Raw genomic sequence first — 24,279 nt, forward strand, 5'->3', positions numbered from 1 at the left:
AAACGAATTAGAATTCAAAGTTAAAAACTAAAAATAATTAGGAAAGTAAAAAGAGAGAAAATATGAAAACAAAAAAAAAACAGAAATCAAAATAATATAATTGTTTTTAATATTTTTTAATTGTTTTGTATGAGTATTGTAGCAACTGACTAATATAATTTTTTTCTTTTCCTTATGTGGTTATTGTAGCAACCAGATTTTAGTCATTTAGTTGAAACAATTATATTCAAAGAAAAAATTATATTGTAACAACCAGATTATATTGTAGCAACCAGATTTAGTTGAAACAATTATATTGTAGCAACCAGATTTTAGTCACTCAAAGGGAAACAATTTTAACTGACTTAATAAGTATAAGTGTTTAGTTTCTTTGCTTCAAGGGTTTAGTTGTCCAGAACTATGGAGGTGGCTAACACATGAAAAGTGTTTTTCACTTTGACTTAAAGTGAATAAAAAAACATGAACAGTTGCTATTTTATGAAATTTACCCTATTTTATAATGCCTATTTGGTTAGTAAAACTATACTTGAACTTTAAAACAGTGATACTACATGTTTTGCTTTGTGTAGTTTTTATGGAAATGTTACATTTTTTATTTTGTTTTATAAGAAAAATTACAGGGATTCTAAGGTTCAAAGGTTTTAAGAATCATATTCTACTCCTACGTTGTTTCATAACAAATGTGCAGAATAACATATTTTGTATATTATAGTGAAAGGTAGGTATTTTTATCTAAACGTGTTTTTTTCATCTGTCTTTTTTGTTTTTGTAAGAAGGTCTGTTTTTATTTTTATTTTTAAATACAAAAGCAAAAGTTTAAGTGGAAGGTTGTCAACATCTCTTTATAGCGCAATCAATATTGCATTTAAGCGAATAAATGAAATTGTTTTTGCAAGTCAAGCAAAGCGAAGATCCCTTTTTCAGTTTTCTTTCTTTATTCACATTTCTTGATGCACAGCACATCACAGCTTCCCCAAAAACACAAACCGATGAATCCTAATTTGGTAGTTTCTTCTGCAGTATCTCTCTGCATTTAATCCACAAACTCTGTATAGTAGTAATTATTAGCATGACAAAAGAAAAAGAAAACATTAACAATATATGTAAAATAAAGGAAGTTATTTTTTTTTTTTTACAATTATACCCTACATATTAAGTTATTGGAGATGAGTATGTTCGAAAAAGAGCCAACTAGAGTACCGATAAGCATATATGAGAAAAAAACAAAAACTTCGTGTTCTTGCACATTTCGCAAGTTTATCGGCATGAATATTATCCTCTAAAGAAATATATCTAATACTAAAATTAGCAAATCGATCTCTAAAATGAGTAACGTCCTTCAATTCTGATGAAAATGTTGGCAAATCTTTGATATTATACGTCATCTTTAGGAGGTCTAAACAATTCGTAAAAAAAAAATTTTATCCAAGTCCAAGGCTAATAAGCACTTCATAGCCCAAACAAGGGTATCTAACTCTGCATGTAAAAGGGATAGGCTTTTACATGATCACAACACTTAAGGGAATGTCCGTAGATTTTGATCAAGTGCACCAAAGTCTCTACCACGCCCATATTTTATAGTTTCCTCCTCCGCTCCACATAGGACAATCCTTATCTCTACCAATATGGCGATAATATAAGCGTTAGTATGTTGCTAAGCACCTAGTCACACATTACCACACAAAATGATTCAGCTTTCATGATGTTTTTAACTTCCATGTTTGCGGCTTGAGTGTCGTAACACTAGGCCCCTAAGGAGGGAGTTTGCAAACAGGGCTAGAGATAGCTCTTGCGGATTCGTATCCAGACTTAACAGTTTAGTTTCCAGACTTTGTCAAGGTCCAAAAATAACCGTCCCTCGAAGCATTTAAGCTTAGTTTAATTCCCAAAATAAGGTTAATTTCTTTCAGGGAGAAGAGTTCCTCCATTTTCCACTTTTTTTTGTTGAAATCGATCAAAGTATTAACACAAATTAAGAGATTTCGCTCATTAATTAATCCTTGTGGCAGTTATGCTAGCGTATCTAGGATCTATGGTTCAGCCTATATGCATGTGTTGAATTAGCCCTGGGCATTTTAACCGAATCTGATACCCGAACCCGAACCCGACCCAAAGTAAGCAGTTCAGTTCGGGTTAGGGTGTTCAATAATACGCGATCGGATTTGGGATTTATGAAGATCAGATACCCGATCGGGTTCAGTATTATCTGATACCCGAAGTCAATCCGAACTAATCCGAATATATATAAACACATATATAATATGTATGTATTCTTAACCTTAAATCCCTAATCAGCTAATCCCTTACCTTTGGTCTCTCAGGTGTTCAACGAATCCCAACTCGACCAGGAGACATCGTCATCAGTTATGTTAGGTACTCCACCGTTGGTTCTTCCATGCTCAAGAACGTTCATCCTTTTGTCGCTGATTATGGATTTGGCTTTGTTCGTGTTGCTCACAATGGGAATCTTGTGAGTTATACGAAATTGAGAGCTGATTTAGAGAAAAACGGTTTCATTTTCTAAAGCTAGACCCTTTTTATCATAATTGTTGCTGCTTTCGAAAAGCTTCAAGGTGCGTAGGCTTGTGGTTGATGAGAAATTAGCTACAAAGTCATATGGATATGAGTCTAGGCACGAGTTTGGTGAGAAATTTATCGGACTTCGAGTAAACCCGAAATTATCTGAATCCGATTGGGTAAAACCCGAATCCGACATGATTCTATAAAATATCTGAATGGATTTTATATTTATAGATTCGAAAATCCGAAAATCCGAAGATCTGAATCGAATCCGATCGAATACCAGAATACCTAAGACTATGTTGAATTCTGAGCTTATGGTCTTATCGATTCCGGGCGAGAGAACATCTTTAATTCAATAAAATAACTTTTTAATAAACTAATCGGAGTAAAATGTGACTATGTCAGTATTGTGTTTGCTACGTACACCATATTATTTGCTTTAGAGAAAAGAAATGCGTAACTATCATCATGCTTCGAAAGAGTTTACAACAGTACAGGTGTTACCTCAAAATATTATTATAATATCATCAACAGAATCTAGAAGTTCTTAAGACTCAATTATTTGATTGTGCTAATGTTTTTATAGACATTAATTAATAGTATTCAAAGACGACAAACGAAATCTCCCCTAACCTAGATCTTTACTTAACTCACCGCAATAAGATTGATTAATATAATACGAAAATACGAAGCATAAGACAAGACATGACTAAACCCATTAATCTAATAATCCCAAAATCTAAACATCACGCTTTCAAACTCCAATCATAGACACACCATTTTGTCCCTACCGTGTCTTAACACGTATATGTAAGATTGAACTACAATCGTTCATTTTTCTTTTTAAGTAATGTATACAAAATTAAAGAAAAAGGTATTTTTTTGCCTACCTAACCTGTTTTATTATAGAAGAAAAAAACCTCAAACACAGAATATGTCATACATCTAAAGATTAACGTTAAAGTTTGAATGGAGACACAAGTGAATAAAGAAATGAGATCAGCACGAATCTGTTGTAAAATCTAGTCTATACCTAAACACAACTAAATCACCATCACATCACAATGTGTTTTGTTAAATTATCCTCATAAAGGGACCATCATACATACCCATTCATCAATTTTTTTTAAATCAAAATAATTAAATAAAAATGAAAAGATTCGGTGCTTGAAATCAAAATAAAGTAAATAAAATTAATGGAACTCATTCCATCAGAAGGATTATTCGAGAGACCTTCTGCCACCACCATCCATGATGGTTTTGAACAAAAGCTAATAAGAGTCTCTTCCTTTATATGGCATTTCCTGCAATAAAAAGCAAACATGTCAGTAAACTCTCAACTCTTTCGAGCGTTTTTATTTTATTTTTGTAACTAGACAAAGCAAAAACTATGAAGGATGATAGTTTACAGGTTGGTACGGCGTTGGCGGCATGAACAGGAGTGGTCTCTGCGGAGTAACCATCATCTGTTGTGGGTACTGTTTGCCATTGATTCCAAGATTCAGTTTTACAATAGAGAGAAGAAGGTGGAAGAATTTTTGAGTCATGGTTTTTCTAGCAATAAACAAACCTGTGGACCATTTGGAGAATAATATGTCTGATTTGGACCAAGCTGTGTTGTATTATTATACATCATTGGAAGTTGTTGTTGTCCAGGAAATGCTGCTCCCATCTGTCAATTTTCAATTTTGTTGAATCAGAAATAATCATCATTTCGGCGTTTGATCATTAAGGGCAGATAAAGAAGAAAGAAAAGTTACTCCATATCGAAGATGTAATCCTGGCATCGGTGGAAGAGGAGGGTAATACAATGACCCGTCTGAGACTGGAGATTGAGGACGTGTAGTAGCTGATGGAGATGGTTTGAAACTCTTTGCATTGGGGTTCAGTTTAAATTCCTGATCAGACCTTCGTTAGTAAGAGTTTTAGAGTATTATGGACAAGTTAGATGATAAACCTAAGCACCAGGAGAAAAAAAACCTTAGCATTTGGGTTGAGTGTAGACTTTTCTGAAGATAAAGAACCAATCGAAGAGCATGGTGATAGTATTGGACGATTTGATGCTGGGGAAGCTGCAGAGTTTTCTGAATTTCTAGAGATGGAGCTTCCAGGCCACCCAGAGGAGCTCTCAGATTTCGATCTGTCTGGGAGTAGAAAGAGTCCTCCGTCAGTGAAACTTGGCCTCACAGACGGTGGTGCATCTTCATTGATATCTTGAGGTAGCATGAAAATACTTAGTTGGAAATTCAATGCGTATCAACATTTCAGATGAAAAGGAAGTAGATAGATACGATAAGCTGAAGTTGCACATACCTTCAAGACCAGACACTGATTCCTCGGATGGCTGTGTTCATACAGATTGAAGCAAACAGAACAGTGTTATACATAATGGTTATGCAAATGCCAAATGCAATCAAGAGTAGATGCTCGAAAGAGTTAACATACCTTTTTAAAATGGGAAGCTCCTAGGAATTTGCTGGTTCTTCGCTCACCCAGCTGGCTCTCATTCCTGTTAGAACGAGCTTTCAGAAACTTAATAGTTTAATGAAAAAATATTTTAAAAAATAACTATTCCAAGGACAAAAGACCTGATATTCCCTCCAACAGGAAAATCTTTGGATGGCTGTTGGGACATAAGCGGGAGAGTATGCTTATTTGAGTTCGACCAGCTCTGGTCTATGAATTTGCTATTCCGTAATTGCCGGCTGTCACCCTGAAGGACAAAAAATGGCAATATAACCAATGATTCTCCTAGAAACTACTACCAGTGAAGAACTCAACCATATCCATGATCCTTCACAGACCTTGCCAGTTGAAACAGGTTTCTTGCCATCAGAGGCAGATGAGTCACCAAAAGTCAAATTGTTGCAGCAATCCAACAATATGTCTTCTTCTTCTTCCTCTTCGTAACATGTATCATCAAACCTATTTAGCGTACAGACCGATGAGTATTTGGTTTCCTCATCAATATCAAATTTTCCACTAAGCTGGAGCCCTCTTTCCTGTGTAAGATGATTGCATGCATGAACCATTAGAAGGTAGATATGGTACAAAGATGCAACGTAAAAATTCAAGTGGCACATAAAACATTTTGTCATTTCACCTCTGCTACATGAAGATCTTGGGTATTCTCACCCACAATCTCTCTCGCAATCCTCAAGGCTTGCTCTTCTAGCTCCCTCGTTCCAGGACCTCTCTCAAGTTTTGTGGTATACAGTTCCTCATCAAAAGTGCTTGTTACTCCAAATAAAGTCTTATTGACCTCAAACTGATTCCAGCCCCTATGATATCATCACATATAAGATATGTTATAAGAGGTGTCGTTCAACCCAGAGAGTGTATATGATGAAAGAATGAGAAATGAGCACCGGTTAACCCACTGAGGATGGAGGTCTCAAACTAAACAGATTCTAAATCAGAAATTAGAAATCCTAAAACAAAAAAGGACAATATCCTACTTTAAAGAATACAGTCACTACCTCTTCCAAGGATCATCAAACACATTCTCCAGATCTGAACAGTCTGGAACATCTTCATCAGGTACCCAAGGTTTCAGCTCTCTTTCCACATCAACATTATAAAACTGTGATATCAGAGAGTCTGTTAACAGCTCTAAAGATTTCTCGGATGGAACAGAATTTGAGACCTTATCGCTGGATACAGGAAGGTCCTAACACAAAGAGCAATGACAAGAGGATAACAATGTCAATACATGAAGTAGTCTTTCTAACATTCTAGTGCCTTGACATGAACATAAAAAAACCCAATCCCAGCTGCAAGAAAAGTGTACACACCTTAGCTATAACTTGCACAAGTTCTTCAGCAGGGATAATGAGTAGCTTTGAAGGTGGGTTGCTGACAAGCGAAGAACGGGATTTTGTTCCTCGCGAATCCTTAATCAAGCATGCCATTTTCAAAATAATTCCTGAAAGTTTCAAAGCAGTTTGTAAGAGGCCAAAAAAGTGACCTCTGCTTATAATATATCACATCTCAAAAGGAACAAACAAGGTTCCCATTTAGAGCCTTACCAAAATCCTTCTCCACATTCGCAGCATGAAATATGCCACTGTAAACGGATCCATTTTTAAGGTGAACTTCTACCTGATGTCCAATCTTACAAGTTGTGAAATACAATAACAGCTCGTGAGAAGGAGTATCCGCACTTCCAGCTTCCCAACCGTTCTCTATACATATGTATCAACAAACAAAAGAATGCAGAACATCATGATGTTGGTGCTAGATCAGAATAAAAATATACATGTATATATCTATAAGCATATTATACAACACCTGTATTGTCCACAGACGGATGTGCCTTATTCACCCCTGGCTCATTTTCAACTATTCTGTGTGGAAATCCATTGGATGAAGAGGTCGAGTGAAGACCAGGCTTCATAGTTGCCTTATCCTGTTGAGTGAAAAAGAGACAAACTAACTTATGTTTTTAATTTGTCCGATCTCATGGAACTATGAGGGTGGGATACATACTGGCCTCCAATTTGCATTCTTGCCGGCATTGAAACTCCTTAAAAAATTTCTAAGTGCGATACAACTTAAATGTCATAGTCAAGTCCATACATAAATCTAATTCAATAAAACCATATTACTGGGGGTTTAGTCAACTAAAAACTATACAGAGAAGCAATGTGAATGATCAGCAAGTTCGGCGGTAGATATAGAAATAAAGTGCAGAGCAGAAACCATAAAGTAACTCCGATTGAGCCATGGGAACAACAACAAACCAAAAAAAAAAAAAAACTGCCCCCTAGTAATTGTAGGGATAAAAAGCATAAAACTTGAAAATTGGTGTTCTATCCCCTAACCAAGCATTTGAAGCCCATAAGGCCATAACTGTTCTGTAATGAGAAAAACACAGATTTAAAAAGGTTACATTGAACGTGATTCACTGCTACGAACACACACAAAAAAATTGACTTGATACATCAAACAAAGAAATCATTACTCTCAGCTCCAAATCCAATACAGAGCACAACAGATAGAAACCCTTAATCAACCAACTAAATCACCAAATTCTCAAACAAGTTCCTCAGGAATAAGTAAAGCTGAAGGCGAAAAAAATATCAGAATCTGAAAATATAACAGAGAGACTTGGGAAAATAATATTTACCTCTCAATAAAGCTGGAATCAACAAACCAGCCTTTAAAATAAAACAATGCTAAGATGAGACGACGGTGATAATTTCCACCGCGGCGAATTTAGGGTTTTTTCCCGGACAGAGTTAGGGTTTACCGGCGAGTTGCGGAGAGAATCGCGGTAAAGGAGTCACCAACAAATCAAATCTCCAGAGAAGAGATTTTGATTTGATCCTTTTTTAAAGCAATGAGCAAATTCAGGGAAGAACATAAGACGAACAGAAACAGATCGGTTTGGTCGACGCGAGGGGTATATGATCTCCTACGCTACGGAACAGCGTATCATTCAGTTATTGGGCCGTTTCTTATGATCCATTAACTTTTTTAACCAACTAATATCTTTAGTAAAAACAAGAATTTTTTTTTAAAAAGATAATATCTTTTTTTGTTTGTTAAAAAAAATATAATATCTTTAGAAAAACTATCTCGAAATTTTCTGCATATATTCTAGAGATATACATTTTTTGTTTTTGTTAATTGAAAATTTTAATCAGTATATATATATATATATATTTTTAACAGCATTTTAGTTAATTTTTTCTTGTAAGTGTTTAAATATTTAAAAAAAAAAAAATCTAAAGTACATGGCCATTGGCACATTCAAACAAGAATAATTTTTACATTAAACAGAAAGTGACCTTTATATTGACTTTTGAGAAGGCATGATATGTCTTGCGCCTGATGATGTGGAAGTTGTACTTGGAGTTTTAATAAAACTCATAATTAAATCAAAAGGCTTGAACTTTCGAGGAGAATAAAAAGATGGGTAAGAAGTATTGTGAGGTGTAGGTGGGGAACAATTCTACAAGAATTTATATTATAATCATCGCTTTTTGAAATTTTAACGTTAAGGCTTAGTTGCACGCTCTATCATTATAGTTTCATCGTTTAGAGTCTTTAGACTTTAGAGCAAATCATTTCACACCTTTTATCAATTTTATAGAAAACAAAGTCTTTTATAGAGTAATGTGATTGGCGTTAAGAGAAAATTTATGTGTTTATTAAATGTTTTTCTGATTCATAAACTTCACAAAATGCTCATTTTGGAATTAATTTCTCCTCTGATAATATTATTCACAAAATGCTCGTATCTTTTTGCATTATATTATGTATGTAAATAAGATTTACGTGACTGTTACGATTAAAAAAATAAATTTAATCGATTTAAAGTAGGCTAAATATAGTTCAACAGTGCAGTTAACAATGCAAGCAAGTAAATCAATCTAACATCTTTTTAAATCTACCTTGTTAACATTTAAAATCATAAGCAAACAAGGGTAAAAAGAACATAAATAGTCCAAATATTTTGAATGATGTTATATATAGTTAACGGTAATAAATATAGTTCAACAGTGCAATTAATATTTTCCCGTTGTGTACAAGTTTTTTTCTTTTTATTTTTGTTGTCTTTTTGGTTATATAAAAAAAATCATTAATAAAAGAGTGGGGCATGTGACACAGAGGATCAATAAGAAACACAGTAGACCACACTCTTCGTGTTTTGCAGTGTCCAACGAACTCAAAAAGCCCAAATCTCAAAGCTTTTTTCTCTTTCACTTTTTCCCCAAATCCGCAGATTCTGCTTCTTCAGCTTTGTGTTTCTACAGTGTGTGAGAGAGAGAGAGAGAGAAAGATCGATACTTTGACACTGCTCTCATTCTCTCTGTCGCTTTGAACCAGACGAAGAAGCAAGAGAGAGAGAGATAAAGAGAGTTTAATGCGAATTAATGGGTTTGATCTACAGATCTGTGTGCCCTAATTTGTCTCTGGCGTAACGGTCATATTTTACCCGGTTTCAATTTGAGCTCTTCATCGCTGCGTTACTGTGATCTCGGAGCCTTCTTCCAAGTGTAAGTCTTTTTCTTTTTTTTTTTCCCTCTTTAGTATCTGCACTGAGCAAGAATCGTGATTTTGGGTTTTGGAGTCTTTTCTTAATTCATAGTTTTGATCTGGGTTTTGCTCAAAATGTGATTTTTTTTCTGGGTTAATGATCTCAGGAATATTTTAGGGCTCGTGTAGTGTGAAAGAGATGCTGACGTGTATAGCGTGCACGAAGCAGCTTAACACCAACAATGGCGGATCTACTCAACAAGACGATGAAGAAGATGGAGTTATTGGGACCCCTAGGACTAAGCAGGCGATTAAATCACTGACGTCACAGGTAGATTAGTCTTGTATCTTTCCGAGTTGGTTCACTTTCATGGATTGTTTGGTTCAAAGAGAAAATGACAAAACAAATTAAAAAAAGACATAGACTCGTGGTTTGGTAGAGACTTGACTCCTAGTCTTAATCTGTATTTCTTTCTTTTGAGTTTTTATGATTAATTCTTGAAACATTTATTCCTCTGAATTGTCAATTACTCTCTTATCTGTTAGTTTTTGTCAAAGCATGTGACTCTTGTACATATGTGACTACTGTTTCATTTCAGCTAAAGGACATGGCAGTAAAGGCTTCAGGGGCATACAAAAACTGCAAACCCTGTTCCGGGACATCAAACCGGAATCAGAACCGAAACTATGCTGATTCAGATGCTGCTTGGGATTCTGGAAGATTCCATTATGCATACCAGAGAGCTGGGACTGCAAGCTCAACTCCAAAGATTTGGGGGAAGGACATGGAGTCCAGGTTAAAAGGGCTTTCTAGTGAAGAAGGTACACCTACGCCCATGAGTGGCCGAACAGAATCCATAGTGTTCATGGAAGAGGACGAGGCCAAGGAATGGGTCGCGCAAGTGGAGCCAGGTGTTCTCATCACATTTGTGTCATTACCTCAGGGAGGGAATGATCTAAAGAGGATTCGGTTCAGGTAATTGTTTCTAGCCAATATTGAACTGAATGTAATGTCGTGTGTTTACCAATTGATCTGCTTTTGCTATATTATTACAGCGTGATAGGTCTTAATTCTTGATCTGATTAGTTTTCTTGTCACATCCATGAGTATTACAATTGTCCAGCGTGATAGGTCTTACTTCTTGAACTGTTGCTACTTGTGTTTTTTGCTGAGTCAATTGAAGTCCAGATGACCCTGGGCTTAAAGAAGCCTTTGTCTGTCAATGGTTTTCACGCTATGTTGAAATTAAGAAACACTAGGCTCCATATTACCGAGACTAGCTTGAAGCTTCTGTCATGGTCGTCAAATATGGATAGTTTGTCCCCAAAATTGGTATATCTAGCTTTTGGAGATTGTTTGTGGTGTGCAGATGCTGAGTTTTTGTATTACATGTCAGACACGTTCCCCTTTGTTGCTAAGCTAATAAGAGTTTGGCTGATTCAAGGCTTGATGGTGATGTTTTAAAATCGCTACATCTTGCAGTCGTGAGATGTTCAATAAATGGCAAGCTCAAAGATGGTGGGCAGAGAATTTCGAGAAGGTTATGGAGTTATACAATGTGCAGCAGTTCAATCAGCAGAGTGTGCCGCTTCCAACTCCTCCTGCATCCGAAGATGAGGTAATGCTATTTCACTATTGAACGCTCAATTTTTTTAAATGACTATCACAACCAAAGCTTTATGTGTTTTATCTCTCTTTAGGTTATACAATGTTACAACTTTAAGCTTCAATAATCAAAATCATGTACTTAGGTCCTAAATAGATTGTTTGGAACAACCTTGTTGTGCCAGGGGTCGCAGATCCAGTCCGCAAAGGACAGTCCTGTAACTCCACCCCTGGACAGAGAGCGACCTCGCAGCAATATTCCAGGCTCTTCTGGTATTGCTTCAACACCAAAGCTCTCTAGCATCAGTGGAACCAAGACTGAAACATCATCAATTGATGGTTCTGCTAGAAGTAGCTCAGTAGATCGATCAGAGGAGGTCTCAGTGAGTAACGCAAGCGACATGGAAAGTGAATGGGTAGAACAAGATGAGCCTGGTATCTACATAACTATCAGAGCTTTACCAGATGGTAATCGCGAGCTTAGACGTGTTCGATTCAGGTACATAACACAAAAACCTATTGTACGTGCTATATTACATAAATACATACCACTCTCTTTCTCAACATTGAGGACAATGTTGGTTTATTTTGCAGCCGAGACAAGTTTGGGGAAACACATGCGAGGTTATGGTGGGAACAGAACAGAGCTAGGATACAACAGCAATACCTGTGACTTGATAGATTTACTAAGTGGAGCAGCTACAAGACAAAGAACATTAACAAAACACTTTTTTTTTCTATAATTGTAACTTAAACAAATACTTTCTAGTTTTTTTCTCAATGACCTTGGTCCTTGCTTCGTGTTGGATATTATTTATTTTTAGAGACCTAATTCTATAGGACAAAATTTGTCTCTCAGTAAGTCTCTATTGTTAACATGAAAAAAGTGAAATATGAGATAATATATGAATATAATATAAGTTATTCCAATCATCAAATTGGGGGGAAGAAAATGAATTATCATTTATCATTCGAAGATTAATGCAATCGTCTCATATGCAGTTCTAAAGTGTCTTTCACTCGCCACAGCGTGGTCCAATGGCGAATGCACACCATATGAGGTTTGGACATGGTGGTAATGCTGGCCTCGAGGTTGCTCCATCTCCATCTCCAGTTGAAGTCGATGCCTAGCTACCAGCAACCACAGATAGGTGATCTTAACTAGCCAGCAAACTTCTGAACAAAATCTAACATGCTTACTTGTTGAGAGAATCATAACAAACTCTACTTATTCCTGTATTCAATGCATAAATGTCTCAGTTGTCTATGAATAGCTCTCTCTTTCTAGCTTCTATATCCTCTCTTGTTCTACAGACACTGCTTCAGTATCGAATATTGGAAGGCAGAACATAGTTTAATTCTCTGGGCCAAGTAATGCGGTCCTGTCTCTATTAAGTCAAAATCAAATGGGAAAAGCAGGAAGAGAATTTTATAATGCATGTGCTTGGTCGTTTGAGTGTTGTGCTTCTTTTGGAATACTCTGTTCTTTTTTCTCCTATTTTAGCCATGAGAGGGTTTTGGGGATTTGGGGTGAGAGCTACTGTTATTTTGAGTGATGTTTCGTAGAAAAGATTGTGTTGTCATTGTTCTTCTTTGAGTTCTGTGTCACTCTTTTGTGTGCTTTTCTTGGGATCCCCAAAACATTTCTTTCATATACTCTCCCGAATTTTCATAAAGAACATTGGTTCTTGAGCTTGACCCAACTTTCTTCTGCACTAAGAATATGAACGCCACTTTAAACAAACGTTGTTAATTAGTTTATGAGTTGATTAACTCATTGATTGCTTTGGTTTCTTTTTGTATAACTTCATGAGTTGATTAACGTTAATGACTATGACAACATGCCAAGAAGAATCTAATTGATGATGTTGTTGACATTTATGGAAACTTAGGAGTTACTTTATGAAAATGGTCTAGAATCTTAATCAAGTGCCTATTTGTTTCCTCTCTCTTTTTTTTTTTACCCTTTTGGTAAATGATTGATCTCTATGGGCTTCTAGTTCCTTGCCTTAAGTGATTTAATTTGGAGTAACTAATACTCTTTTCGCTTCATCGTTCACTTGTTTTCTTCTCTGTAATGATGTATTAGGAATCATAGGAGTCAAAGCTAACAATTATAAGACTTATTACTATGGAATCAAGGATTGACAAATAAAGTGTTTTTGAGAATCCTAAAATTTGTTGTGTTTATAAACTTATTTTTTACTCATCAAGAATGGTTGAGAGGCCTATAGAGTATATAGACTAGGGTAGTAGAGTTCATCAATTAGGGGGTTTATGATCAGATTATGTGACATTCTCTTTAAATATGAAGTCTGTTTTTAAAAATTAGCAGATAATGATGGGAAATTATGCTCTACTGACCCCTAGCCTATATCCTCCTTAAGGAGCAAAGCTGTTTGTCAAAAAAATAAAATAAATAAAAAAGGAGCAAAGCTTAAAATGGAAAATTAAGTCTTATACACAGTCGTATCTATTAATTTTTCTCTTACTTTGTAGAAATTAAGTAGAAAGTGTTATGATTGGTTTGGTAATTATAGAACCCCTAAACCCTTAACTTGTTGAAGTTTTCTTATGAATTGCTTATTGTTATAATTTTGTCTCTCAAGTTATCAAAATGGAATCTCTTTTACTGCATGCACAAACTCAATATAATGAGAAACTGTCATTTTCTTGTAACAGCAGTCCGCACATGCATGCAAACTCTGCAACTCAGAATTTTTGTGGGTTTCCAATAAAAATGGAGAACATATTATAGATCAGCATAGCTTAGAGTTATAGGTAAAAGTGAAACTCGATGAAAATTTTAATTCTTTAATATAAACATAAACTGTACTATGTATATCTGTGCTGACTATATTACTTTCAGCTAATGGAACAAACTTATAAATTATCTGAAATAAGTGAATATGAAAATGAAGTTCTTGTGTTTTCAGCATGTTGTAATGTACGTTACGCATATATCTCAAAGATATGTTTTGTCGAGAATTCAATATATAAATGTCTGTTTGTTTATATAAAAGCCAAGTAAAGAACAGCAAAAGTGTACGAGGATGGGTCCGGTTTAAAAGTAGGTGTTATGAGTGGGAAGTTTCGTCGATTCGAAGGGACGATCATTTTGCATTTTTTTATAAATACAATAACTAATTTATTTGACAGAATTTTCAAATTTGCCAAAAATAGTTAATTTGTTTATAACAAAATAATTATCAAATCAAAAAAAGTTAGCAATTTCCCTCACTTGACACGTTAAATGTTGGATTTAATGGCCAACCATCTCGGACGTACACATCTGAATTTGTAACAAATTATTCCATTTGAACTTTTATAATAGTAGTAGCTTCCTTTTAAAAAATTTATCTTGCATTATTTATCCCTAGTTTCTCTTCTTTTGGAGTATATTTTTAGATATTTCTTGTCTTTTTCCTTGTATTTCTTTTTTATTTGGGTTGTAATTGTTTTTTTTTTTAAATTGAATTTGATATTTAATTTCAATGAAAATCATCAGTTTATTTTTAAAAAACTTTTATAGTAGTATTGTATATAAAGGAATTTATCAATCAAACGTTTGGAAATAATCTAAACTAATATACTCTTATCTCTAGTTCTAGTGTTTTTTTTTTTTTTTTTTTTTNATAGACATGATAGAAAACTAATCTCAAGACTTAGCCCACGAGAGTAATCATTTAGCCAATGAGCACCATTTCTTTTTGAACATGCTCTCATTCTTAACTATTGTTTCCGTTTCGTTTTATTTTAGTCCAAAAAGTTACCGCAACCAGAAAAATTCGTACAAATTGACGATTAAATTTGTTTAAATATTAAATGTATATTATAAACAAACAGAACGAATACGCGTAACGCATGCAAGGTGTATCATTAGTAATATTGTTAATTTGGTATTATTTTTTATAATATTTTAAAGATCGGGGTTGGACATACAGATTTACAAAAGAGATTGCGGCTAAAAGTGGAAAATAAAATACATACATTTAATAAAAAGTTATTTCTGTTAGCTAAGTGTATTCAAAATTAAATATCTATAGGTGTAATCACGGGAAAAGGCCCATTTTCAACCGGTACAATGTTAAAAGAGTCAATTTATATCTATACAAACAATCAGTGTTAATTTCTATTTATACTCTATAAAATTCAAATTTTATACCCAATTTTATAAAATAGTACCAATTTCAAAGTCAACATCAACAAATATTAGTCAAAAGCTGATTCAGATGACACGTGTTTGAGGAGGTGGCATCGAGCATCAAAAATGATATCGTTTTGATGCTTTAGTTTCGTTTTAAAAAAATTTTAACTACTTAGAATCGAATCCTGGTCTTTCAAAGTTTTAAACAAACCTTTAACCAATTGATCCCACAAACTTATTCGAAATAATATGGAAAGATTATGTTTATAACTATATCGACCGATCTCCCTCCTTCCTCCTCTTCCTTTCTTTGTTGGCATTGTCGATAGCTGTTCCGCCATGGTTCTTTGATTTCCTTCTCCATAGTATTTGAACCGATCTCTTCTTGCTAAGAGAGACAACATATCAAATTTTTCTAACTTCTCTAGTTTTTATAATTTTGGCATCCTCATTCAAAATTGACTGGAAAACAGAAACCCTAGTGATGATGATGATGATGATGATGATGATGATGATGATGATGATGATGATAGAGGAACATAGAATCTCCAAAATTTAAAAGAATTAAAAAGTAAAACATTAAATCTTGGAAAACCACAATAAACGGAAACAATCAGCGATTGGGCCAACAGAGGCGGATCTAGATGGAGAACGCAGCAGCCATTGACGATGCCAAGAAAAAAAGGAAGATGAAGAAGTAGAGATTATCGCACGCAGATATAGTTATAAACATAAAAATTCCCAAATGTTTTGAATAACTTTGTGCATGGGATCAGTTGGTTAAAGCACTGATGAAAAGATTAATGGACCAGGGTTCGATTCTAGGCAGTTGCATTTTTTTTAAAACGAAACTAAAGCATCAAAACAACGCCGTTTTTGATGCTCGATGCCACCTCCTCAAACATGTGTCATCTGAGTCAGCTCTTGACTAATATTTGTTTATATTGACTTTGAAATTGGCACTATTTTATAAAATTGGGTATGAAATTTGAATTTTATAGAGTATAGGTAGAAGTTGACACCGATCGTTTGTATAGGTATAAATTGGCACTTTTGACATTGTACAGGTCGGAAATGGCCCTTTTCCCGTGTAATCACATGCTAAAGACTGATTGAATTAAGTAATCTATAGTACACTTTTATCTGAGTTAATCGTTTAACCTATACAGTATTTTTCAATATTGCCATACATATAGACTTCCTTATACTTGTCCCAAAAATAAGCCATTATTACTTTCAATGGAGACTCGATCTTTAACCTTCTCCATATATCAAGTACGAGTTAATGTGGTAAATTCATAATTATCAACTAGGTTTTACTCCGTGGTACACCACATGTCTATTATTTTGTTGATATGATATTGTAATAGTTTTGTGGTGCTTGTAGTCGATGGTGAATTGCATCTATATATATACTGTTAACGGTTGTAGATAGGTTTTGTATAAACTCTTGATTCGCAAGTTGAGAATATACATTTTATGATTTGGTTAGTTACAATTTAGGAATGAATGATATGTCATATTCTTATTTTGATTCTCAATTGATATTATTGGATTAATAGTGTACATTTAAAGCTAATAAGAACTTAGCAAATATGTAATCGTCTATTAAAGGCAAATTAGATATTTCCTAAGATATGTTCATCTTGAATTAGTTGCTATATTATAAGGATGTGATGACAGAATTTGTGTTATCAATTCTTTTTGTCAAACACAACCCAAAAAAATTGGCATGTAAATTAGATCTTTCCTAAGATACAATGGGCATTAATTGACATTAATTGGATGTGAATAAGTACACTATAGATTTAAAACTGGCCCAAAATATTCGGTAATATTAAGGAGGATCCGGATAATTGAATCGGTTACAATTTTAGTTAAAAATCTGACTCGAAGTTGGCAAAAAGCCAAAAAGTGATGGCATTCTATTGTAATTTAAAAATGTATTTAGAGATCTATACGTGGATATACTTGTTTGGTTATAAATATCCTAAGAAAAATTATAGAATATATATCCATTTATAAAAATTCAAATCACATCATATGCTGAAAAAAATCTAAAATTTTATTAACTTTATGTATTAAATAGTAATTAAAATAATTAAATATAAGATTAAATAAAAGTGCAAGGAGAATTATATTTTAGTCTAACATATTGATTTAAATTAGGTAGATAGTTTATAGGAAATTAATATTATCAAATATAGAAATGATTGTGTTTGATTGTAAGAATTGTAAAGAATTTAGTTGAGACTTGTTTGGATACAAAGATAAGAGAGGATGACATAAAAATGTACTTCAAAAATGTTAAGATAGAATATATAGCCAATTAATTTAATTAAACATATGATAAAAAAGGGAACGATAAAGGTGAAAGAAATTGGGGAACATCGAATGATTTTAAAGTATGGTCATGTCGTGAAAATTAATAATTACTTTTGGGGAAATAAAAGACAAGATAGAGTTTTTAACAGTGAAGACGATCAAAGTGTGGATAGCTCATAATATGTTGAATTTTTCTATAAAATCATCTTAATTTTTTTTCGAGTGTTCATAAATTTTAGATATTCAAATGATCGAATCATTTCCATAGTGTAGTGTGTTAAGATATAAATATTATTTGACTATTATTGTATATACATTATAAAATCTAACCTCCTTCTAATGCTTTAAAGTATATGTAACTATTAATTTGATAGATAAATAAATTATATTAATATTTTTGAAGTGCATTTTGGTTTATGCCCTTTAAGTTTTATTTTTTTTTTTTTTACAATATTAACCCTTAAAACAATTTTATAAATAATATTGTAGAGAAATTCAAATACTAAACTTTCTTAAATTAACCAACATTTGTTACATTTATTGTCATAAAATCTTAACAACATCTATACAATCCGATTTTTCCAAAAACAACTCTACCTATTAAAGTTTTAACCCATTAAATCTCTAAAACTATTTTTATGGATGCTACAATTTCTCAAATTTAAATGATATACAACAGATTTTCCATAACAAAAGTTTACAATATCCATAATTATATTAACATTAATAAATTTCCTAAACCGAAAATCCAATTATAAAATGTCACATGAAATATGTTGAAAACCCCCATATAATTTGGTTTATTTTTTATTTTTTGAGGAATTACCAAAAAATTAAAATTCTATTAATTATCATAAACTATATATATTGACATGGAAAAATTATAAACTATAAAAGTATGCTAATTTGGTAAAACAATTAACATAATTAAACTTGATAAAAACTTATTTTGATTAATTTTTTTTACTCAAAAACTTATTTTGATTTTGGTGAGACGGTTGGCATTAATCTCATATAGGGAGTTAAGTGGAATTGTTTTTTTTTTAAAACATTTTTAGATATGTACTAGGAGATAAATATATTACTAGATTATACATATACCACATAGGTTAAAACTTTGAAAACAAAAATCCTATACTTTGAATACTTATATCAAATACCTGTAAAATTTTATATATTTAAAATTAATAAAATAACAAATAAATATAATATAAAATTTTAAAATTTTAAAATTAAAAATATTGTCCCGCGGATTAAGTTCTAGTATGTATATCATAATCTCGATCAGTTTACATACCAAATTATAGTCATTGCTTTATACAATTAATCGAGATAAAACGCTCTAGTTCAAATCTATTGCCAGAAAAAACATTGGATATCCAACAAAAATGACGAGTTTGTTGAAGATTATGAATATGTATGTAACGTACATACTACATAGTAGTTAAGTAGTTGAAAGATTGGCAGATATAGAGTTCAAAAAGAGAAAAAGATTCGAGCATTTTTATTAAGATTTCGATGTTTACTGACTTAGATGATTCACATAATAAAAATATCAAACTCTTTTTTTAGTACAAAGTTAATAGATTAGTTTAGATTTCGGTTTATGCCATGATCATTATTAATTAATTAATTAATAAAATGTGTGTTTATGATCAATGTCTACTTTCAGTACTCTTAGTAAAAAAATTTATATTATATGAAAACATTATTTTAATAAATCAAAGTTTCCTAAAAGTAATTGCAATGAAACGGTGTAGCAAGGTAGTGGCTTGCAACATAATTTCTGTTCATGAGAAGTGTTTGGGTGTTAGTGTTAGGTCAAATTTATGTGATTGATCGAGCCTCTCTAATAAGCCGCATTACTTGACTATTCGTTCTCTAAAGTCTTTCTTTTAACCATTTTTGGTTTCACATCACAGCATTTACATTTGTCCTTTCTTTCTTTCTTTTTTTTTCTTGCCCACTTGTATAAAATTCCAAAGCAAATCCTATAGTTATAGTCCTAGGGTTTCTAAATATTTTCTTTATTACTTTTCTGTCTCTTTGCCCTAGCTTTTTTCTTCAAAGTTTGACAAATTGCTTCCGTTTTGATTGTTACATTTAAGACAGACAGCAAAACGATTTGTACATTTTAACAGCATGATGCATGCAATATATACTGGAAGTTTCTACCTTTTATCTAAATGTACATCAATTATAATTACCAAAAAAAAAACTGTACATCAATTATTTTTAAATATTAGAAAACTATGTAGCAGAAATAAATATGTGTTCGAGAATTGATTATATTTCTTCAGATATCCAATCCAAACTTATCGATATCCCCTCTATCTCTTCAAACTTTAGATCGATCTGTTTCCTTTTCTTTTGTTCATTGTGATTTCAACAAGGAAGCTGATGTGATAATTATGTACCGTTTCTGGTTTAATTCAATTAAAATTAAAGTACAGTTTGCACACAAAAAAAAAAATTGTAAATGACAACGATCATGTCTTTAATTTTTTACTACAAAAGATCGAATTACATACTCGTGACTATTATTGTGTAACTAATTATACTGTTCCAGTATTTAATGATTAATTAATGGAACGTACGAATATAAATTTAAGAAAGGAAAAGCTGTAATGGACCCAAGATCAAATACTGGATTTGCTGTTCTGTTATGAACGATTTATATAATTCGTTTGTGTTATAAAATTACACGTACAGTTTCTTTTATTTATTTGTTAATTTGCTTTGTTGTTTTTCAAAAAGAATGACTATTCAGGAGACATAAACATCGATTAAGAATTTATTTTCTGGACAAAATAGAGAAACATACTGTATATGTCACGATGTTTTTTAAAAAAAAATAGGGAGAAAGAAAATTTTAAGTATAACTAAGTAGTGATAACTGTGATGGCTGAATAATGTTCAAAATAATAATAAAAGAGTAATTTGAAACATGAAAAAAAAGAGAGAGAGTAAATTTGCAACAGATAGATTATAAATTGTGAAAACTATATTACCACAAGCAATAAGTTGAAGAATTAATTATACTAGATGAATAACCGCAGTATGTGCGGGTTTGTTTATATCTATATATATATTTATTGTAATACTTTCTTTGCTTTTTATGTTTTCACATATGAAAGATTAAAAATTATATATCAGACAAAACTAAGATTTCTTTTACGAGGAGGCAAAGAATACTAAATTTTGTTTAAAGCTAAATCTTATTTTAAAATGATTTTTGTAGACGAAAACTATTAGCATATTTTTTTTATGAAGTAAAATAATCATACCATTTGTACATTTGATTGGTATATAATTTTCTTTTTAACATCCTACAATTCTTGTCTAAAACTTAGGTATTTAGATACAATTTGTATTTAAGCTTTTCAACTAAATACCATGAGACTCTAAAATTTTCTTTTATCAAAAAGATTTTCACTTGCACATTTGATTTGTAGATTAAAAACATTTAAACATCCTACAATTCTTGTCTAAAACTTAAGTATTTAGATATACTTGTATTTAAGCTTCTCAACTAAATACCATGGGATCAAATTCTCTTTATCAAAAAGATTTTCATGCCGCTTGGTTAACTCTTTAATGGTTATAATTAAGATAGACAACTTTCCTTCCTGCTAGCTGTTCAATTTCTTGACTATAACTCTAGAATTTATTTTTTTTTTGTCAACAATTTAATTTAATTTCCTTCTTTTTTTTTCTATGAATTTTCCTCAACCAACATTATATCATTGATTTAACTATCTTTCATTCGATAGTGAACAAAACTCCGATCTTTTCATATATAAAAATTTATTTCTCTAAGGACACACTTTCATGAATTTCTCTGCAATATTAATCAAATTCCCAGTCACTGCTACAACCCTTCAAAATTCTTGAGAAAATTATAGCGTCTAAACCATATGTTCATATCTTCATGGTTTACTCTAAGAGGACGAAGCAAATCTTTTGTTTTACTGTCGATACATTTTTATCGTTTGGTGATGCATCTACTTACTTAAATAATACATTAACATGTTCTAAGCCTCTCTAGATTTTTTATATAAATATTAAAATTGTTTATGATATGAAAAAGAATAAAAACATGGAAAATGTTTCAAATTCTTTTTTAATTTTAAATATGTTTGTTTTTAATTTATTTAATCTGGCGGTTAAAAATAAAAATTAAATATATTTCTGACAAAAAAAAGTTTTAAAAGCAAATCAGTTGCCAACAACTATTTTCCAACCTGGCACCCAATTCCACCTAAGAAAAAAACAGTTAAAACATTTTAATATGAAAATAACACGTGGCAGTGAATAGTATTTGAATGATAGATAGATACCCCTTTTCTTTCTCCTTCATCTTCATCGCCTCATTACACATTTACACTCTTTCAGATACTCTCTCATATCAAAGCAAAACACAATACAGAGACAAAGAAAACAGAGCGTGCTCTCTTCTTCTCTCTTAATCATTCTCTCTTCACCAGATTCCCAACACTATCATTCCCCCTTCTTCCTCTATAAAGAACCATTCACTTCTTCTTCCTCTCATGGATCCTTGGGAACCACTAGACCACCACCACCACCGTCATCTCCGTAACCACCGTCATCCTTCTTTCTCCTCTTCTCTCCTCGACCAAATCTACCGCTCCATCGACGATTCCTCTCCTAACTCCTCCTCCATGAGAAAGACCAAGCATCAGAACCGCGACGAGACGACGACGACAGCTCGCGTTTCTTCTTCTTCCAACCGCCGCGCAACCGCCGCCGCCGACGGTTTCATCAGATCCAGGAATCTTAAAAAAAACTCAGAACAAGAACCTGTCTTCTTCAAGCTCTCCTCTACTACTACCTCAACCTCCTCCGACTCCAGCGGTGGTTTCTCTTCTTCCGAGTCTGAATCTTTATATCGACGTTCTAAATCCTCTCCGGCTATTCATTCTTCTTCTCATCATCACCCCAAACCCATCCGAACCACCGTCGTGGAACCAAACAACACTAAAAAACAAGAACATGGAGGAAGCTTTCTCAAAACCAAATCCAAAGCGTTGAGGATCTACACCGATCTCAAGAAAGTCAAACAACCCATTTCTCCCGGCGGTCGTCTCGCCACTTTTCTCAACTCTATTTTCACCGGCGCCGGTAACACCAAAAAGCTTAACAAAATCAACACCACCACCGTCAACTCTGCTGCCGCGGCGTCGTCTACCACCACAACGTGCTCCTCCGCGTCGTCCTTCTCCAGATCTTGCTTGAGTAAAACGCCGTCTTCTAGCGAGAAATCGAAACGATCCGTTAGGTTTTGTCCCGTCAACGTCATCTTTGACGAAGACTCCTCCAACTCCAAGTACAACAACAACAAAAGAGAATATGATGAATCCACTCGTCATCATCGAAACTATGATACTCTAGAGATCCGAGTCATGGAAGAGAATCGTCGTGTGATCGAAGCAGCTAAGGAGCTTCTCAGAACTTACCAGAAAAGCAACAAAGACGTTGTCAAAATCTCCGGCGACGATGTAGACGAAGAAGAAGAAGAAGACGAGGATGATGATGATGATGCGTTGAGTTGCACGAGCTCTGATCTGTTCGAATTGGATAACTTATCGGCGATAGGAATCGATAGGTATCGAGAAGAGCTTCCGGTTTACGAAACAACTCGGTTAAACACGAATCGCATTGTTTCTAGATGATTTTAATAATTTAATTACTTTGTTTAATTTTTAGTAAGTGGGTATCATATGTTATAGACTTCAATTGATAGCGTGTTACGAGTAACTTGTGGGTTTTGTTTGTATTAACTAATTAGATTATTGATCTGCTCTTGATTCTAATTATTTGGAATTTATCAAATTACTAATTTAAATTACAACTTCGAAATCAAGAGGCGCCAGAGACGAACGAACATCTTTGGTAATCGAAGATGAGTTGAAAATTACATAAAGCAAAAGGCAGATTTTCTTACCTTTGTCATCAATTCGGACAGCAAAGGGAAGTTGAATTTTTTTTTCTTTATGTCACCTGATGGGATCCACTCATCAATCTTATATACAGTATGTGTTATGGTTTTTATTTTCATTCTTTATTTTTTTTATTTTTTTTATTATTTTTTCTACTAAACAACCAATCAAAATGTATATTTATAATATATATATATATGTATATAGAATTATGTTTATATTATATTTCTAACCGTGGTGATGATCCTTCCTATTGGTGACACAAAAACTTAAATGTTTTTTTAACGGATAGCTCAAAACAAAATGCATTATTTATTGGAATTATGTAATTAAGTTTTCAAAATTTTAACCATATCGTTTTAATTTCGTTAACCAGTCATCCGCACCTACCTTACATAATTACATTATAATCTCCTCCAAGTTGGAATTCAGTTACAATTGCTTCTGTTGTTTTTTACTTTCTTTGACGCTACTTTAAAAAAACAAATATATATAGGAAAGTAGAATATTTGATTTGATGTTACTAAATACTAATTATGATCAATAAGATATAGGGGGACAAGAGTGAAAGAGACATGGTCTCAAATGTCATGGACAAGAGTATCCAATAATTTGATTCTCTCTTTTTTTACTAACGTTCCAATCTTTTTTTTTTTTTCATTGGCTTAATTTGTTATTGTCTCAAGTGCGCGACTTCAAGATCACAATTGGATTATACGCATGACATTCTCGTA

At 33.0% G+C, this 24,279-nt stretch overlaps 3 protein-coding genes across 5 annotated transcripts; 2 read left to right on the forward strand and 1 right to left on the reverse strand.

The window, feature by feature from the left end:
• On the reverse strand, nt 3,445-7,923 carry LOC104778356 (polyadenylate-binding protein-interacting protein 3-like). Of its 3 annotated transcripts, none has more exons than XM_010502783.2 (15): nt 7,652-7,923; nt 6,814-6,931; nt 6,552-6,707; nt 6,318-6,448; nt 6,003-6,193; nt 5,627-5,804; nt 5,310-5,525; nt 5,112-5,236; nt 4,969-5,032; nt 4,837-4,867; nt 4,504-4,736; nt 4,284-4,421; nt 4,094-4,195; nt 3,933-4,001; nt 3,445-3,827 (listed from the first exon to the last, which is right to left on the reverse strand). In XM_010502783.2, exons 2-15 carry the CDS (start codon nt 6,917-6,919, stop codon nt 3,795-3,797), a joined length of 1,773 nt encoding a protein of 590 aa, XP_010501085.1. In that variant the 5' UTR covers nt 6,920-6,931; nt 7,652-7,923; the 3' UTR covers nt 3,445-3,794. The 3 variants fall into 3 exon arrangements, with proteins under 3 accessions (XP_010501085.1, XP_010501088.1, XP_019099530.1); XM_010502786.2 differs by having other exon boundaries at nt 5,328-5,525; nt 7,652-7,919; XM_019243985.1 differs by lacking the exon at nt 7,652-7,923 and adding an exon at nt 7,012-7,060.
• Nucleotides 9,150-12,046, forward strand: LOC104778357 (protein Brevis radix-like 3). Its single transcript, XM_010502787.2, has 6 exons — nt 9,150-9,527; nt 9,675-9,838; nt 10,107-10,483; nt 10,991-11,126; nt 11,299-11,612; nt 11,708-12,046. The coding sequence occupies exons 2-6, from the start codon at nt 9,707-9,709 to the stop codon at nt 11,784-11,786; spliced, it is 1,038 nt and encodes a 345-aa protein (XP_010501089.1). The 5' UTR covers nt 9,150-9,527; nt 9,675-9,706; the 3' UTR covers nt 11,787-12,046.
• On the forward strand, nt 21,912-23,278 carry LOC104778358 (protein BIG GRAIN 1-like B). Its single transcript, XM_010502788.2, has one exon. The coding sequence runs from the start codon at nt 22,136-22,138 to the stop codon at nt 23,276-23,278; it is 1,143 nt and encodes a 380-aa protein (XP_010501090.1). The 5' UTR covers nt 21,912-22,135.

The sequence above is a fragment of the Camelina sativa genome, chromosome 3 (assembly GCF_000633955.1).
Source record: "Camelina sativa cultivar DH55 chromosome 3, Cs, whole genome shotgun sequence".
NCBI classification, from domain to species: Eukaryota; Viridiplantae; Streptophyta; class Magnoliopsida; order Brassicales; family Brassicaceae; genus Camelina; species Camelina sativa.